The following is an 18,199-nucleotide window of genomic DNA, read 5'->3' as shown; positions in this document are numbered from 1 at the left end:
AGCCTGTACATCCGTCTGCGGCTAAGGCTGGGGCAGGCTGGTGTCAGGATGTCTGGCTCTAAGAGGGGTGGTATATCTTCCTCCATAGCGCCAATGTATCGAACGTGAGTCAGGCTCACAGTCAAAAGGGAATTTCCTATTGGGCTAACGGTAAAGAAGTTGGTTTCTCCCGTGGGAGAGCCGGATTCAGATCCTGCCCGCAACACCAACACAGTTCATCCCTCTGAGGTTGGGGCAGCAGGAGGCCCCTGAGATGTCGGTGCAGGCTGGGGTTGGGTCAGTAGGAGGCCCCTGAGAGGTGCAGGCTGGGGTTGGGTCAGTAGGAGGCCCCTGAGATGTCGGTGCAGGCTGGGGTTGGGGCAGCAGGAGGCCCCTGAGAGGTGCAGGCTGGGGTTGGGGCAGTAGGAGGCCCCTGAGATGTCGGTGCAGGCTGGGGTTGGGTCAGTAGGAGGCCCCTGAGAGGTGCAGGCTGGGGTCGAGGCTGGGCACTTCACGGGTCTGTGGACCGGAGCTGGTTGTGGTGACACCAGCCCTTGTCATTTAGATATTGTCCACCAAGAGCTAGTAACTACAACTTTCCTGTTCGACTGTTCCTTCATCCATTCTACAGTACTGTCATCCACTCCGAATGGGTTTGTTCAGGAAGATCTGTAAAGTAAAATATGGATCTTATTACACAAAATATTACAACACCTTAAGTCTCTTAGGACCGATCCTAATCTCTTAAAGCTTGATAATAAACTACCATTGGAGAAGATAAGCAATAGATAGCCTACAACAGGGATCATCAGCTAGATTCAGACGCGGGACATTTTTTTTCTTTTCTTGAGGGGATAATAAACCCACCGTCTCCATCTAGCGGTCAATTAATCCACTATCTACCTCTAGATATCTCCCTCTAGCTGTCAATAAACCCACTTTCTCCCTCTAGCTGTCATTACACCCACTCACTATCTCCACTTCACTATCTCACTCTAGCTACTGTATCGCCCTCTAGCTATCAATAAATCAGCTATCTCCCTCTAGCTATCTCCCGCTAGCTGACAGTAAAACTACTATCTCCCTCTAGCTATCTCCCTTCAGCTGTCAATAAGCCCACTATCTCCCTCTAGCTATATCTCTCTAGCTGTCAATAAAACCACTATCTACATCTAGCTATCTCCATCATTCAGTCAATAAAACCACAATCTCCCTCTAGCTATCTCCCTGTAGCTGTCTCCCTCTAGCTCCCAATAAATCCACTATCTCCCTTAAGCTGTCAATAAACCAACTATCGCCATCTGGCTAACTCCCTCGAGCTATCTCCCTCTAGTTGTGTCCCTCTAGCTATCTCCTTGTAGCTATCTCAATCAACCCACTATCTCCCACCAGTTATCTCCTTTTAGCTGTCAATATACCCACTATCTCCCTCTAGCTATCTCCCTCTAGCTGTCAGTAAACCCACTATCCTATCTCCTTCAAGCTGTCAATAAACCCACTATCTCCCTGTAGCTATCTCCCCCTAGCTGTCAATAAATCCACTATCTCTCTAAAACTCCCTAGAAAGGCCAGAACCTACCTCGCACTAACAATCTCAATCAAGTTGTCAATAATCCCACTATCTCCCTCTAATTGTCAATAAGCCCACTATTTCCCTATAGCTGTCAATAAACCCACTATCTCCCTCTAGCTGTCAATAAATCCACTATCTCCCTATAGCTATATCCCTCTCACTATCAATAAATCCACTATCTCCCTTCAGCTGTCAATAAAACCTTGTTCTCCCTCTCACTGTCAATAAATCCATTATCTCCCTTCAGCTGTCAATTAACCCTTTATCTCCCTTTAGCTGTCAATAAACCCACTATCTCCCTCTAGCTGTCAATAAATCCACCATCTCCATTTAGCCATCTCCCTCTAGCTGTCAATAAACCCACTGTCTCCTGCTAGCTGTCAATAAACCCACTATCTCCCTATAGCTATATCCCTCTCACTATCAATAAATCCACTATCTCCCTTCAGCTGTCAATAAACCCTTTTTCTCCCTTTCACTGTCAATAAATCCACTATCTCCCTTCAGCTGTCAATAAACCCTTTATCTCCCTTTAGCTGTCAATAAACCCACTATCTTCCTCTAGCTGTCAAAATACCCACTAACTCCCTCTAGCTATCTCCCTCTAGCTGTAAATAAACCCACCATATCTCTTTATCTGTCAATAAAACACTATCTCCCCCTAGCTATCTCACTCTAGCTGTCAATAAGCCCACTTTCTCCCTTTAACTATCTCCATATAGCTGTCAATACACCCACTATCACCCTCTAGTTAGATCCCCCTAGCTGTCAATTAATTCACTTTCTCTCTTTAACTATTTCCCTCTAGCGGTCTCCCTTTAGCTGTATCCATCTAGCTATCTACCTCTAGCTAGCTCCCTCTAGCTTTCTCACACTAGCTGTCAATGAGCCCACTTTCTCCCTCTAACTATCTCCCTATAGCTGTCAATAAAACCACTATCTCATTCTAGTTATCTCCCTCTACCTGTCAATAAACCCACTATCTCCCTCTAGCTGTCAATAAACCTACTATCTCTGTCTAGCTATCTACCTCTAGTTGTCAATAAACCCACTATCTCCCTCTAGCTGTCAATAAACCCACTTTCTCTCTCTAAATATATCCCTATAGCTATCAATAAACCCAATGTCTCCTTATAGCTGTCAATAAACCCACTATCTCCCTTCAGCTGTCAATAAACACACTGTCTCCCTCTAACTATCTGCATCTAGTTGTCAATAAAACCACAATCTCCCTCTAGCTATTTCACTCTAGGTGTTAATAACACCCTATCTCCTCTAGCTATCTCCCTATAGCTGTCAAAAAACAATATCTCCCTCTAGCTTTCTCCCTCTGGCTATGTGTCCCTCTAGCTATCTCCCTCCAGCTGTCAATACAGCCACTATCTCACTCTAGCTATTTCCCTCTAGCTATCACCCTCTAGGTGTCCATAAACCCACTGTCTCCCTGTAACTATTTGCCACTAGTTGTTTATAAACCTACTATTACCCTCTAGCTATATCCCCATAGCTGTCAATTAATTCACTATCTCTCTTTTTCTATTTCCAACTAGTTATCTCCCTCTAGCTGTCTACTTCTAGCTATCTTCCTCTAGCTGTCTCCCTCTAGCTATCTCAATCCAGCGGTCAAGAAACCCACAATCTCCCTATAGCTATCTCCCTCTAGCTATCTCCTTCTAGTTGTCAATAAACATACTATTTCCCTCTAGCTGTCAATAAACCCACTATCTCCCTCCAGCTGTCAATAAACCCACCATTTCCCTCCAGCTGTCAATAAACCCACTATTTCCTTTTAGCTGTCAATAAACCCACTATCTCCCTCTAGCTGTCAATAAATCCACTATCTCCCTTCAGCTGTCAATAAACCCTCTATTTACCCCTAGCTGTCAATAAACCCGCTGTCTCCTTCTAGCTGTCAATAAATCCACTATCTCCCTTTAGCTGTCAATAAACCTACTATCCTCATCTAGCTAACGCCCTCTAGTTATCTCTGTGTTGCTATCTCCCTCGAGCTGTCAATAAACTAACTGTCTCCCTCTAGCTATCTCCCTCTAGCTGTCGCCCTCTATCTGTCAATACATCCACCATCTCCTTTTAACTAAATCCCTCTAGCTATCCCCCTATAGCTGTCTCCATCTAGATATCTCCCTGCAGCTATCTCCCTCTAGCTGTCAAGAAACACACTGTCTCCCTCTAGCTGTCAATAAACCCACTGTCTCCTTCTAGCTGTCAATAAACCCACTGTCTCCTTCTAGCTGTCAATAAACCCACTATCTCCCTCTAGCTATCTCCCTCTAGCTGTCAAGAAACACATTGTCTCCCTCTAGCTGTCAATACACCCACTGTCTCCATCTAGCTGTCAATAAACCCACTATCTCCCTCTAGCTATCTCCCTCTGTCAGTGAACCCACTATCCTATCTCCCTCTAGCTGTCAATAAACCCACTATCTCCCTCTAGCTGTCTCACTGTAGCTATCTCCCTGTAGCTATCTCCACATATCTGTCAATACACCCACTATCTCCATCTAGCTATCTCCCTTTAACTGACGGTAAACCCACTATCCTATCTCCCTCTAGCTGTCAATAAACCCACTATCTCCCTGTAGCTGTCTCCCTGTGGCTATCTCCCTATAGCTGTCAATCAACTCAATGTCTCCCTCTAGCTGTCAATAAACCCACTGTCTCCCTCTAGCTGTCTCCCGGTAGCTATCTCCCTGTAGCTATCTCCCCCTAGCTGTCAATAAACTCAATGTATCCCTTTAGCTGTCAATAAACCCACTATCAATAAATCCACTCACTCCTTGTAGTTATCAGTAAACCCACTATATCCTTTAGCTATCTTCCTCTATCTGTCAATAAACCCACGATCTAATACATATCTCCCTCTAGCTGTCAATAAACCTACTATCTCCCTCTAGCTGTCTCCCTCTAGCTGTCAATAAACCTACTACCTCCCTCTATATGTCTCCCTTTAGCAATCTCCCTCTAGCTGTCTCCCTTTAGCTGTCTCCCTCTAGCTGTCTCCCTCTTGCTATCTCCCTGTAGCTATCTCCCTCTAGATATCACCCTATAGTTCCCTCCATCTAGCTGTCAATAAATCCACTATCTCCCTCTAGCTATCTCCTTCTAGTTATGTCCCTCTAGCTGTCTCCCTCTAGCTGTCTCCCTCTTGCTATCTCCCTGTAGCTATCTCCCTGTAGCTGTCAATAAACCCACTGTCTCCATCTAGTCAAGAAACCCACTATCCCCCTTTATCTGTCAATAAACACACGATCTCCCTCTAGCTGGCAATAAAACCACTGATTCCCTCTAGCTGGCAATAAATCCACAGTCTCCCTCTAGCTATCTCGCTTTAGTTTATCAATAAATCCACTATCTCCCTCTATCTGTCAATAAACACACGGTCTCCCTCTAGCTGGCAATAAAACCACTGATTCCCTCTAGCTGGCAATAAATCCACAGTCTCCCTCTAGCTATCTCGCTTTAGTTGTCAATAAACCCACTACCCCCCTTTAGCTGTTGATTAACCACTATCTCCCTCTCGCTTTCAAGACACTTATAAATTAATAATTTGCTACTCTCCTCTGAAAACAAATGATCTGTCTGCCTGTTGTACTGTTTTTTTGGATAACCAAGTGGGATTAAAATAAAATACTTAATTGTGTTGTCTGTGGTGGGGTTTGCCGTTTTTTAAACGTTTCTTTTGGTTCCATTGCAACAGACAAGCTCAATCAAGCACAGATCAAGTATATTGACAGTGACATTAGTGCTTGAGGGAGATGGCCCCTTTTTCTCCACCCTACCCTGTTCTGCACTGCACTGAGCTAAGCTGTCCAGCTGGGTAGGTGTCTGGTGGCAGGGACTGTGGAAAAATACCAGTTCACCCTTGTGCTGCATTAGTGTCATTCCAGTTTAGACGAAGGGCACCTTAGCCTGGACCTCAGCACGGTTGTTTAACAAGATCTATCCACAGCTATTGACTAACATAACACTTTCCATGACATTCTGAAACAAGACATTCCAATCCTTCCAAACTAATCCCACCTGGCACTATTCAAGCTTTGATAAGATGTAGACAGAGATAAATTATTAAAAATAGTATTGATTAAGCCTTCATTATGCATTGAATCAATTATCAAATAAAATAAAATATTATTTGTCACATGCTTCGTAAACAACAGGTGTTGACTAACAGTGAAATACTTATTTACCGGTCCTATCCCACAATACAGACAGACAGAAAATATAAGTAATAGACAAATAATAGCACAAGGAATAAATACACAATGAGTAATGATACCATGGCTATATATACGGGGAACCAGTACCGAGTCGATGTGCAGGGGTACATGGTCATATTTTATTTAACCTTTATTGAACTAGGCAAGTCAGTTAAGAACAAATTCTTATTTACAATGACGGCCTACACCGGCCAAACCCGGACGACGCTGGGCCAATTATGAGCCGCCCTATGGGACTCCCAATCACGGCCAGTTGGGATACAGCCTGGAATCAAACCAGGGTCTGTAGTGACACCTCTACCCTTAGACCTCTGCGCCACTCGGGAGCCCCAAATGTACGTACATATATGTAGGGATAAAGTGACTAGGCAACAGAGTAAATGATAAACAGTAAAGAGTGCATAAAGGGTCAACTCAGATAGTCCAGGTAGCTATTGGTTAACTACTTAACTAACTATTTATCAGTCTTATGGCTTGGGGGGTAGAAGCTGTTCAGGGTCCTGTTGGTTCCAGACTCGGTGCATTGGTACCACTTGCCTTGCGGTAGCAGAGAGAATAGTCTATGGTGGCTGAAGTCTTGAAATTTTTTAGGGCCTACCTCTGACACTGCCTGGTATAGAGGTCCTGGATGGCAGTACTGGGCCGTACACAATAGCCTCTGTAGTGCCTTGTGGTCGCGTTAACACGGTAAGGTGTTCTGACAGCAAGCTCCAACATGATAACTGATTTAAATCTATGACATAACAAAGTGAGGCAATTCCAATTGGAGTGTAAAATTCCAAAATACAACAGATGATCCTTTAGAAAGGGATGCTGATGTGATCTGTACAATTCCAAAGTAGAACAACTCAGACTTCAAAGAGCTAAAGGTGAAAGCTTGTCTTCAAGCAGGAAGTGTCCAAGACTATGACCAACTGTCACGGCCGTCAAAAGGAGGAGACCAAGGCGCAGCGTGGTATGCGTACATTCTTCTTTATTACAAGAATGAACATCGAACAAAATGAACCGTGACGCTATACAAATGAGTGCTGACATGCAACTACACATAGACAAGAACCCACAAATACCCAAGGGAAATGGCTACCTAAATATGGTCCCCAATCAGAGACAACGATAAACAGCTGCCTCTGATTGGGAACCATAATCAGGCCACCATAGACTTACAAATACCTAGACCTACTAAAACCCCTAGACTTACAAAAACCCTAGACAATTCAAAACTAGCATACCCACCCTAGTCACACCCTGACCTAACCAAAAGAATAAAGAAAACATAGATAACTAAGGTCAGGGCGTGACACCAACATACATCAACAAACACATGACTAGTGCTAAGAGACAGCTGTATTTCTACATCTAGTTGGTATCTGACCCTCTGGAGTGTGTGTGTCAGTGGAGACTGCTGACGGGCGGACGCCTCATTATAATGTCCAGAATGGAGTCAATGGAATGTATTCAAACGAATGTTTTTTATTTTATGGGGGGGTTTGATGCCATTCCATTCTGGACATTATTATGAGCTGTCCTCCCCTCAGAAGCCTCCACAGGGGGGGGGGGGGGGTGTGTGTGTGTGTGTGTGTGTGTGTGTGTGTGTGTGTGTGTGTGTGTGTCTGTGTGTGTGTGTCTGTGTGTGTGTGTGTGTGTGTGTGTGTGTGTGTGTGTGTGTGTGAGTGAGTGAGTGAGTGAGTGAGTGAGTGAGTGAGTGAGTGAGTGAGTGAGTGAGTGAGTGAGTGAGTGAGTGAGTGAGTGAGTGAGTGAGTGAGTGAGTGAGTGAGTGAGTGAGTGAGTGAGTGAGTGAGTGAGTGAGATAGATAGATAGATAGATAGATAGATAGATAGATAGATAGATAGATAGATAGATAGAGATTAGTCAGAGTCTGGTCTATTCTGGAAATAATAAAGCTGTTGTCACATAGCTATAGTGAAACTCTGCGGTGTCATCCATCTGACTCCAGGTCTACTGTCCACACCAAGCTACAAAGATAGTCATACATGTCCTCATTTCAAATAACAGTTCTTCAAATAAGAGTTGGTTCTTAATTGACTTACCTGTATGAGCAAACGTTTTCAAGAAATTTACTGAAGACAATTCTGCCGTCTTGATGTCTAAATACTTTTCAATCTATAATTGAATCCCAAAGTTGTAAAATGTATAATGAAAACAGAGGTTCTGTTGGATATTAATAGGACCCTGAGTATCCATGATTTAATAACTAAATCAACATATAAAATAGACCCATGTGTTTTACAAATTACATCTCAATCCTTTTCAACTCATAATATGACGTCATAGAACAAGCTGTTAATCTACACGTATTAAGATGTTTTGAAGTTAAATGGTTTAGTTCACAACATCAGAACATATTACTGGACAAAAATATAAACGCAACATGTAAAGTGTTGGTCCCATGTTTCATGAGCCGAAATATAAGATCCCAGAATTTTCCCATACGCACAAAACGCTGATTTATCTCAAATTGTATGCACATATTTGTTTACATCCCTGTTAGTGAGTATTTCTCCTTTGTCAAGATAATCCATCCACCTGACAGGTCTGGCATATCAAGAAACGTATTAAACAGTGTGATCATCACACAGTTGCACCTTGTGCTGGAGACAATAAATGGCCACTCTAAAATGTGCAGTTTTTTCACACAACACATTGCCACAGGTGTCTCATGTTTTGAGGGAGCGTGCAATTGCCATGCTGACTCCAATAATGTCCACCAGAGCTGTTGCCAGAGAATTGAATGTTCATCTCTCTACCATAAGCCGTCTCCAACGTCTGAGGAGTATTTCTGTCTGTAATAAATCCCTTTTATGGGGAAAAAAATAATTCTGTTTGGCCTGGCTCCCAAGTGGGTGGGCCTATGCCCTCCCAGACCCACCCATGGCTGAGCCCCTGCCCTGTCATGTGAAATCCATAGATAGGGCCTAATTTATTTATTTAAATTGACTTGATTTCCTTATATGAACTGTAACTCAGCAAAATCTTTGAAATTGTTGCATGTTGCGTTTATATTTTTGTTCAGTATACATACAGTTGACTACAACAGGTAAATCAGTAGACTACAACAGGTAAGTCAGTAGACTACAACAGATAAGTCAGTAGACTACAACAGATAAGTCAGGTAAATCAACACCATCCCCAAAAGCCTAATGAACACAGACGAAACATAATCAAAACCCCATTTTACGATTCCCAACAACAACCTAATAATTGTTGACATCTCAACCTAACTCCAAAAGATCTGGCCTCTCTACACGTATATAAAACTGGCCTCTGGCCTCTCTACACGTATATAAAACCTTGCAAATCCACACACATCAACGCAAGGAGAACGTGCCCACTGGGCACAGACGTCAGTTCAACTTCTAATTTTGATATAAATTTGGTTGAGTTGTCAAATAACGTGAATTCAACGTACATTATTTAGGTTGAAACGACATGGAAACAACGTTGATTCAACCAGTTTGTGCCCAGTGTGTTAACACTTCTCTGAATAGTTGTCTACCCTTTTGGTATATTCTCAGCATGCTTTTACATACCGTATTTTCTTCCGTATAGCTGATTATACAGGGGCTAGATGAAGGAGACGGTAACATGCTCAAGTCAAAGCTGAAGCTTCAGGGGCTCTGGGGCTATTTCTAACACTTGTCCCTCCAGTACAGTCAGTTACCTGATAGCTGGGACGTGTGCAGATCCTGAACACTTAACACCCCACATCTATATTCATGTCTTAAAAAGGTACCCTATGCCCCATGTAGTGCACTACTTTTAGTGCACTATAAAGGGAATAGGGTGCCATTTGAGACGTAACCCACAGTACCAGTCAAAAGTTTTGACACACGTACTCATTCAAGGGTTTTTCTTTATTTGTACTATTTTCTACATTGTAGAATAATAGTGAAGACATCAACATTATTAAATAACACATATGGAATCATGTAGTAACCAAAAAAAAGTGTTAACTTCTTATGGCTGCAGCCCGGCGTCGGTACACTTATGACAACAGCCACTTCAAGTGCAGGGCGCGAAAATATAAAATATTTAACTTTCACACATTAACAAGTCCAATACAGCAAATGAAAGGTACACATCTTGTGAATCCAGCCAACATGTCCGATTTTTAAAATGTTTTACAGCGAAAACAGCACGTATATTTATGTTAGCTCACCACCAAATACAAAAAAGGACAGACATTTTTCACAGCACAGGTAGCATGCACAAGCCAACCTAACTAACCAAGAACCAACCAAACTAACCAACAAACAACTTCATCAGATGACAGTCTTATAACATGTTATACAATAAATCTATGTTTTGTTCGAAAAATTTGCATATTTCAGGTATAAATCATAGTTTACATTGCAGCTACAATCAGAAATTGCACCGAAAGCAGCCATAATAATTACAGACACCAACGTCAAATACCTAATTACTCATCATAAAACATTTCTGAAAAATACATAGTGTACAGCAAATGAAAGACAGGCATCTTGTGATTCCAGCCAATATTTCCGATTTATTAAGTGTTTTACAGCGAAAACACAATATAGCGTTATATTAGCTTACCACAATAGCCAAAAATACAAGCCATTTCCCAGCAGTAAAAGTTAGCGATCGTGACAAACCAGTAAAACATATATAATTTTTGACTAACCTTGATATTCTTCATCAGATGACAGTCCTATAACATCAGGTTATACATACACTTATGTTTTGTTCGAAAATGTGCATATTTAGAGCTGAAATCAGTGGTTATACAATGTGCTAACGTAGCTACTATTTCCCACAACGTCCGGATATTTTTCTGACACTTTTTATGACACACATATTCTGACCAAATAGCTATTCATAAACATAACTAAAAAATTCATGTTGTATAGGAAATGATAGATCCATTAGTTCTTAATGAAATCGCCGTGTTAGAATTCTAAAAAATAACTTCATTACGACATCCAGCTTCGGTATAGCTAGAGTACCCAAAACTTGGGCGCCGACGACTAGTTCACATCTACGACAGATATATGAAATAGCATCATAAAATGTTTCTTACTTTTGCTGATCTTCCATCAGAATGTTGGACAAGGGGTCCTTTGTCCAGAACAATCGTTGTTTGGATTTAGAACGTCCATTTTCCCTCTTGAATTAGCAAGCACACTAGCCAAGTGGCACGAATCTCTCCATCGTCAACAAAGTCAGAGAACGGAACACGGCAAAACTCCCGAAAAAATTTCAATAATCTGATTAAACTATATTGAAAAAACATACTTTACGATGATATGGTCACATGTATCAAATAAAATCAAAGCCGGAGATAGTAGTCGCCTATAACGGCAGCTAAACAGAAGGCAAATCCAGGTACCACCTCGCGCTCTCCAGAAAACCGGAAATGGGGGACACGTCATACAAAGAGCTTGTATTCCACTTCAGACCAAGATAAACACTAAATTTCTTCTCTCACCGCCTCTTGACATCCAGGGGAAGGTCTATGAAGTGCATATATACTCATACGTATCATGCCCATTTATAGGCAGGAAGTAGAACAGAGCATCGATTTCAGACTTTCCACTTCCTGGTCAGGAAGTTTGTGCCAAATGAGTTCTGTTTGACTCACAGATATAATTCAAACGGTTTTAGAAACTAGAGAGTGTTTTCTATCCAATAGTAATAATAATATGCATATTGTACGAGCAAGAATTGAGTACGAGGCCGTTTGAAATGGGCACCTTTTATCTGGTTACTCAATACTGCCCCTGCAGCCCAAACAGGTTAAACAAATAAAAATATATTTGAGATTTGAGATCCTTCAAAGTAGCCACCCTTTGCCTTGATGACAGCTTTGCACACTCTTTGTATTCTCTCAACCAGCTTCATGAGATAGTCACCTGGAATGCATTCAATGAACAGATATGCCTTTTTTTGTGGAATTTCTTTCCTTCTTAATGTGTTTGAGCCAATCACTTGTGTTGTGACAAAGTAGGTGTGGTATACAGAAGATAGCCCTATTTGGTAAAAGACCAAGTCCATGTTATGGCAAGAACAGCTCAAATAAGCAAAGAGAAACGACAGTCCATCATTACTTCAAGACATGAAGGTCAGTCAACACGGAACATTTCAAGAACTTTGACAGTTTCTTTAATTAAGTGCAGTCGCAAAAACCATCAATCGCTATGATGAAACTGGCTCTCATGAGAACCGTCACAGGAAAGGAAGACCCAGAGTTGCCTCTGCTGCAGATGATACGTTCATTAGAGTTACCAGCCTCAGAAATTGCAGCCCAAATAAATGCTTCACAGAGTTCAAGTAACGGGCACATCTCAACATCATCTGTTCAGAGGAGACTGCGTGAATCAGGCTTTCATGGTCGACTTGCTGCAAAGAAACCACTACTAAAGGACACCAATAATGAGAAGAGGTTGGGCCAAGAAACACAAGGAATGGACATTAGACCAGTGGAAATCTGTCCTTTGGTCTGATGAGTACAAATTTGAGTGAGACGCAGAGTGGGTGAATGGATGATCTCCGCATGTGTGGTTCCCAACCGTGAAGCATGGAGGAGGAGGTGTGATGGTGTGGGGGTGCTTTGCTGATGACACTGTCAGTGATTTAGTTAGAATTCAAGCACACTTAACCAGCATGGCTACCAAAGCATTCTGCAGCGATACGTCATCCCATCTGAATTGCACTTAGTGGGACTATGATTTTTTTTTTCAACAGGACAATGACCCAACACACCTCCAGGCTGTGTAAGGTCTATTTTACCAAGGAGAGTGATGGAGTGCTGCATCAGATGACCTGGCCTCCACAATCACCTGACCTCAACCCAATTGAGATGGTTTGGAATGAGTTGGATGCAGAGTGAAGGAAAAGCAGCCAACAAGTGCTCAGCATATGTGGGAACTCCTTCAAGACTGTTGGAAAAGCATTCCAGGTGAGGCTAGTTGAGAGAATGCCAAGAGTGTGCAAAGCTGTCATCAAGGCAAAGGGTGGCTACTTTGAAGGATATAAATATAAAATATATTCTGATTTATTTAACACTTTTTTGGTTACTTCATGATTCCATATGTGTTATTTCAGAGTTTTGATGTCTTCACTATTATTCTACAATGTAGAAAATAGTAAAAATAAAGAAAATCCCTTGAATGAGTAGGTGTGTCAAAACTTTTGACTGGTACTGTATATTTACGCCTTTTGCAGTTTCACCGAGTATCATCGTGTTAGCTAACTTAACTTACAAACATCCAGAACTAACCGATCTCAGACTCAAGAGTCTTGTTTTCTTTTCATCGGCAGCAGTGAAGTCATTAGAGTAATATGTGAGTCTTTAAATCTGTTTTTTAAATTGATCAAGTCACTGATCAAGTCAGCTGATCAAGTCAGCTGAGTGGTCTAAAGCCTTACGTCAGGGCTCAACATGATCTGACGAATCCAGCTAGTGACCAGCCTGCAGGGCCAGTGGGCCACGGTGTCGTGAGGAGGGTGAGAATTCATTTGGAGGTATCTTAACGGCTCTCTATGTTACAGTAACAGTCGGTCACAAGACACTAGGAGGAATCTATGTTAACAGTCTGACACAAGAGATTAGGAGGAATCTGAAAGGCTATCTATGTTAACAGTCTGTCACAAGACACCAGGAGGAATCTGAAAGGCTCTCTTGGGGAGCGTGGTGGTAACAACCTTATAGCTTGTTACAACATTATAGATCTGCTGAGAATTGAAGGAAGGTCCCCAGACTGACAACAGACTGACAACAGAAGGCCACGGCATAGAAATAGAACGCAATTTTATGTCATATTCTGTCATTCTATTTCTAGGGCCCGCAGAGCCAACGCCAGCTCCAGCTCCACGTGAGTTAGTAATGTGAGGTGCTCCTTACTGCCAGGTGACCTTTTTCGTGAGCCAGGCTGGCGAGGGGGACTGACATAAAGTTACTTCCGTTTCTCAGTTCGAGGAAAACATTGGCACGGAACAGCATGGAAAGAGTTTTCCCCTCCGCTCTGAATGGATTTATCGACCTGTTACTACCTTGGTGGTGGAAGTCAAAGTCACAGTCATTGGGAAACATGATCTCATCAACTCACTGTATTATTTTGACGGCTGCAGTGAGGTGTGAAACTTGGACCTGAATGCCAATCTGGTGAAGCAAGCTAAATGACACGTTGTTTGCTTAGTTAGCTAGCTATATACAAGCCAAATGGATAGGCTACCCACATGTATCTGAAATGACATGATCAATTGATAAACTTACTGATCATGGAAACGTGCAGTTACTTGCTGTATAGTATCCCGTTGCTATACCTCCAAAATCACATCGTTATCACGCTTCCTTCCCGTTTTAGGGAAGCCTGGTTCGTGACGAACTCTGATGAGAGCTAAATGTGGAATAATGGGACATGTGTAGTTCTAACATATTTGTCAATAGTTTAGTGGAGCTGGGCTCTCCTTGCCCCCCCAGCAGCCAAATCGAACACTCTGCACCGTATTGTAACGTTTTATCAGAGAGGAAGAGGTGAAGCTGGGCCAAAAATCTGTCTTCTCTAGCAGGTGGCATTGTTTAGTTTCTTTCGCTCACAAACCGAGGCGTTTTTGTATGGAGGTCAATGAAAAGGTGTCGAATTTGTTCAACAAAAAAATGTAATGGCTTATTTGCTACATGCGGTTTATTTGACCAAATTAAGTTTCGTACTGCTTAAGTTGTTACTAGTGTATTGATTTAAGTAGGACACGTAAAATCCCGACAACTTTGCTATGCAGACGACACACAATTAATCTTCTCCTTTCCCCCTTCTGATAACCAGGTGGCGAATCGCATCTCTGCATGTCTGGCAGACATATCAGTGTGGATGACGGATCACCACCTCAAGCTGAACCTCGGCAAGACGGAGCTGCTCTTCCTCCCGGGGAAGGACTGCCCGTTCCATGATCTCGCCATCACGGTTGACAACTCCATTGTGTCCTCCTCCCAGAGTGCTAAGAACCTTGGCGTGAACACCCTGTCGTTCTCAACTAACATCAAGGCGGTGACCCGTTCCTGTAGGTTCATGCTCTACAACATTCGCAGAGTATGACCCTGCCTCACACAGGAAGCGGCGCAGGTCCTAATCCAGGCACTTGTCATCTCCCGTCTGGATTACTGCAACTCGCTGTTGGCTGGGCTCCCTGCCTGTGCCATTAAACCCCTACAACTCATCCAGAACGCCGCAGCCCGTCTGGTGTTCAACCTTCCCAAGTTCTCTCACGTCACCCCGCTCCTCCGCTCTCTCCACTGGCTTCCAGTTGAAGCTTGCATCCGCTACAAGACCATGGTGCTTGCCTACGGAGCTGTGAGGGGAACGGCACCTCCGTACCTTCAGGCTCTGATCAGGCCCTACACCCAAACAAGGGCACTGCGTTCATCCACCTCTGGCCTGCTCGCCTCCCTACCTCTGAGGAAGTACAGTTCCCGCTCAGCCCAGTCAAAACTGTTCGCTGCTCTGGCACCCCAATGGTGGAACAAACTCCCTCACGACGCCAGGTCAGCGGAGTCAATCACCACCTTCCGGAGACACCTGAAACCCCACCTCTTTAAGGAATACCTAGGATAGGATAAAGTAATCCTTCTAACCCCCCCCCCCCCCCCCCCCTTAAAAGATTTAGATGCACTATTGTAAAGTGGTTGTTCCACTGGATATCATAAGGTGAATGCACCAATTTGTAAGTCGCTCTGGATAAGAGCGTCTGCTAAATGACTTAAATGTAATGTAAATGTAAACTTTGAGAATAAAAAATGATATCGCTGTTGTCAACTGATGACTATGCATATTCATAACATTCGGCTAGTAGCATAGCATCTCTCTCCAATGCTAGGGTGGAGACATAGGTATTTCATCATTATATCCACATCTCTGGTTTTATTGATAATGACCTATAGCTGAGTTATTTTTCATTAAGTCCATGGTATTCTACTCATGTGAAATGTTTCCACTAAGTGAATGTTGACCAATCATGAGACAAAAAGAGAGCAACAACAGCTCAACATCAGACTGCAGGGTCATGTTCATTAGGGCATGCGACGGAAAAAGTTTTAAGACACGTTTTAGCACAAAATTAATAATGAGGGTTTCTTATTTGGACAAGTCCAAGTAGTCCTTCCCTGTTTCAGTCCATGTTATTCTGTTTGGTGCGTCATGAACCCAACCAAGGTAGCCTGCTTTACCTCAGGTCACAACCCAGGATCCACATTTACTCAGGTCTGAGACAAAGCCTTAAGTGTACTCTTAAACTGATACCGAGACCAAAATACCTAAGACCCTCAGGTTTCATCTGAAAGCCCTGTGGGCTGTTAGAATAACCAGGCTCAGGTTTCGTCTGAAAGCCCTGTGGGCTGTTAGAATATCCAGGGTCAGGTTTCATCTGAAAGCCCTGTGGGCTGTTAGAATAACCAGGCTCAGGTTTCATCTGAAAGCCCTGTGGCCTGTTAGAATAACCAGGGTCAGGTTTCTTCTGAAAGCCCTGTGGGCTGTTAGAATAACCAGGCTCAGGTTTCATCTGAAAGCCCTGTGGGCTGTTAGAATAACCAGGGTCAGGTTTCATCTGAAAGCCCTGTGGGCTGTTAGAATAACCAAGGTCAGGTTTCATCTGAAAGCCCTGTGGGCTGTTAGAATATCCAGGGTCAGGTTTCATCTGAAAGCCCTGTGGGCTGTTAGAATAACCAGGGTCAGGTTTCATCTGAAAGCCCCTTGGGCTGTTAGAATAACCAGGGTCAGGTTTCATCTGAAAGCCCTGTGGGCTGTTAGAATATCCAGCCTCAGGTTTCATCTGAAAGCCCTGTGGGCTGTTAGAATATCCAGGCTCAGGTTTCATCTGAAAGCCCCGTGGCCTGTTAGAATATCCAGGGTCAGGTTTCATCTGAAAGCCCTGTGGGCTGTTAGAATATCCAGGCTCAGGTTTCATCTGAAAGCCCTGTGGGCTGTTAGAATAACCAGGGTCAGGTTTCATCTGAAAGCCCTGTGGGCTGTTAGAATATCCAGGGTCAGGTTTCATCTGAAAGCCCTGTGGGCTGTTAGAATAACCAGGCTCAGGTTTCATCTGAAAGCCCTGTGGGCTGTTAGAATATCCAGGCTCAGGTTTCATCTGAAAGCCCTGTGGGCTGTTAGAATATCCAGGGTCAGGTTTCATCTGAAAGCCCTGTGGGCTGTTAGAATAACCAGGATCAGGTTTCATCTGAAAGCCCTGTGGGCTGTTAGAATATCCAGGGTCAGGTTTCATCTGAAAGCCCTGTGGGCTGTTAGAATATCCAGGGTCAGGTTTCATCTGAAAGCCCTGTGGGCTGTTAGAATATCCAGGGTCAGGTTTCATCTGAAAGCCCTGTGGGCTGTTAGAATATCCAGGGTCAGGTTTCATCTGAAAGCCCTGTGGCCTGTTAGAATATCCAGTGTCAGGTTTCATCTGAAAGCCCTGTGGGCTGTTAGAATAACCAGGATCAGGTTTCATCTGAAAGCCCTGTGGGCTGTTAGAATATCCAGTGTCAGGTTTCATCTGAAAGCCCTGTGGGCTGTTAGAATATCCAGGGTCAGGTTTCATCTGAAAGCCCTGTGGGCTGTTAGAATATCCAGGGTCAGGTTTCATCTGAAAGCCCTGTGGGCTGTTAGAATATCCAGGGTCAGGTTTCATCTGAAAGCCCTGTGGGCTGTTAGAATATCCAGGGTCAGGTTTCATCTGAAAGCCCTGTGGGCTGTTAGAATATCCAGGGTCAGGTTTCATCTGAAAGCCCTGTGGGCTGTTAGAATATCCAGGGTCAGGTTTCATCTGAAAGCCCTGTGGCCTGTTAGAATATCCAGTGTCAGGTTTCATCTGAAAGCCCTGTGGGCTGTTAGAATAACCAGGATCAGGTTTCATCTGAAAGCCCTGTGGGCTGTTAGAATATCCAGTGTCAGGTTTCATCTGAAAGCCCTGTGGCCTGTTAGAATATCCAGGGTCAGGTTTCATCTGAAAGCCCTGTGGGCTGTTAGAATATCCAGGGTCAGGTTTCATCTGAAAGCCCTGTGGGCTGTTAGAATATCCAGGGTCAGGTTTCATCTGAAAGCCCTGTGGGCTGTTAGAATATCCAGGGTCAGGTTTCATCTGAAAGCCCTGTGGGCTGTTAGAATATCCAGGGTCAGGTTTCATCTGAAAGCCCTGTGGGCTGTGCCACTCTCTAGTGGCACAGCTAGCACTGCGATGCAGTGCCTTAGACCACTGCTCCACTCGGGAGGCCGTTAACATTTTACAGCTAGACATTGTTATGTAAATGGCAGCTGAAAAGTCAGAGCAGGTCCGCCAGACCCATGGCCCAGTTAGACACGGGTACCGGCCCGCGTAGATGGAAACAGAAAAGTCTGAGGCCGTTGGGTAAAACACTGGGGTAAATCTCTGATGCAAACT

At 43.5% G+C, this 18,199-nt stretch overlaps 1 protein-coding gene across 1 annotated transcript; it reads right to left on the bottom strand.

Moving 5' to 3' along the window:
- Positions 1 to 215: 215 nt before the first annotated feature.
- On the bottom strand, positions 216 to 17,944 carry LOC120044763 (extensin-2-like). Its single transcript, XM_038989438.1, has 2 exons — positions 16,080 to 17,944; positions 216 to 498 (listed from the first exon to the last, which is right to left on the bottom strand). Exons 1-2 carry the CDS (start codon positions 17,942 to 17,944, stop codon positions 216 to 218), a joined length of 2,148 nt encoding a protein of 715 aa, XP_038845366.1.
- Between the last annotated feature and the right edge of the window lie 255 nt (positions 17,945 to 18,199).

The sequence above is a fragment of the Salvelinus namaycush genome, chromosome 3, assembly GCF_016432855.1.
Source record: "Salvelinus namaycush isolate Seneca chromosome 3, SaNama_1.0, whole genome shotgun sequence".
Lineage (NCBI taxonomy): Eukaryota > Metazoa > Chordata > Actinopteri > Salmoniformes > Salmonidae > Salvelinus > Salvelinus namaycush.
This window is presented reverse-complemented; position numbering and strand designations above follow the sequence as displayed.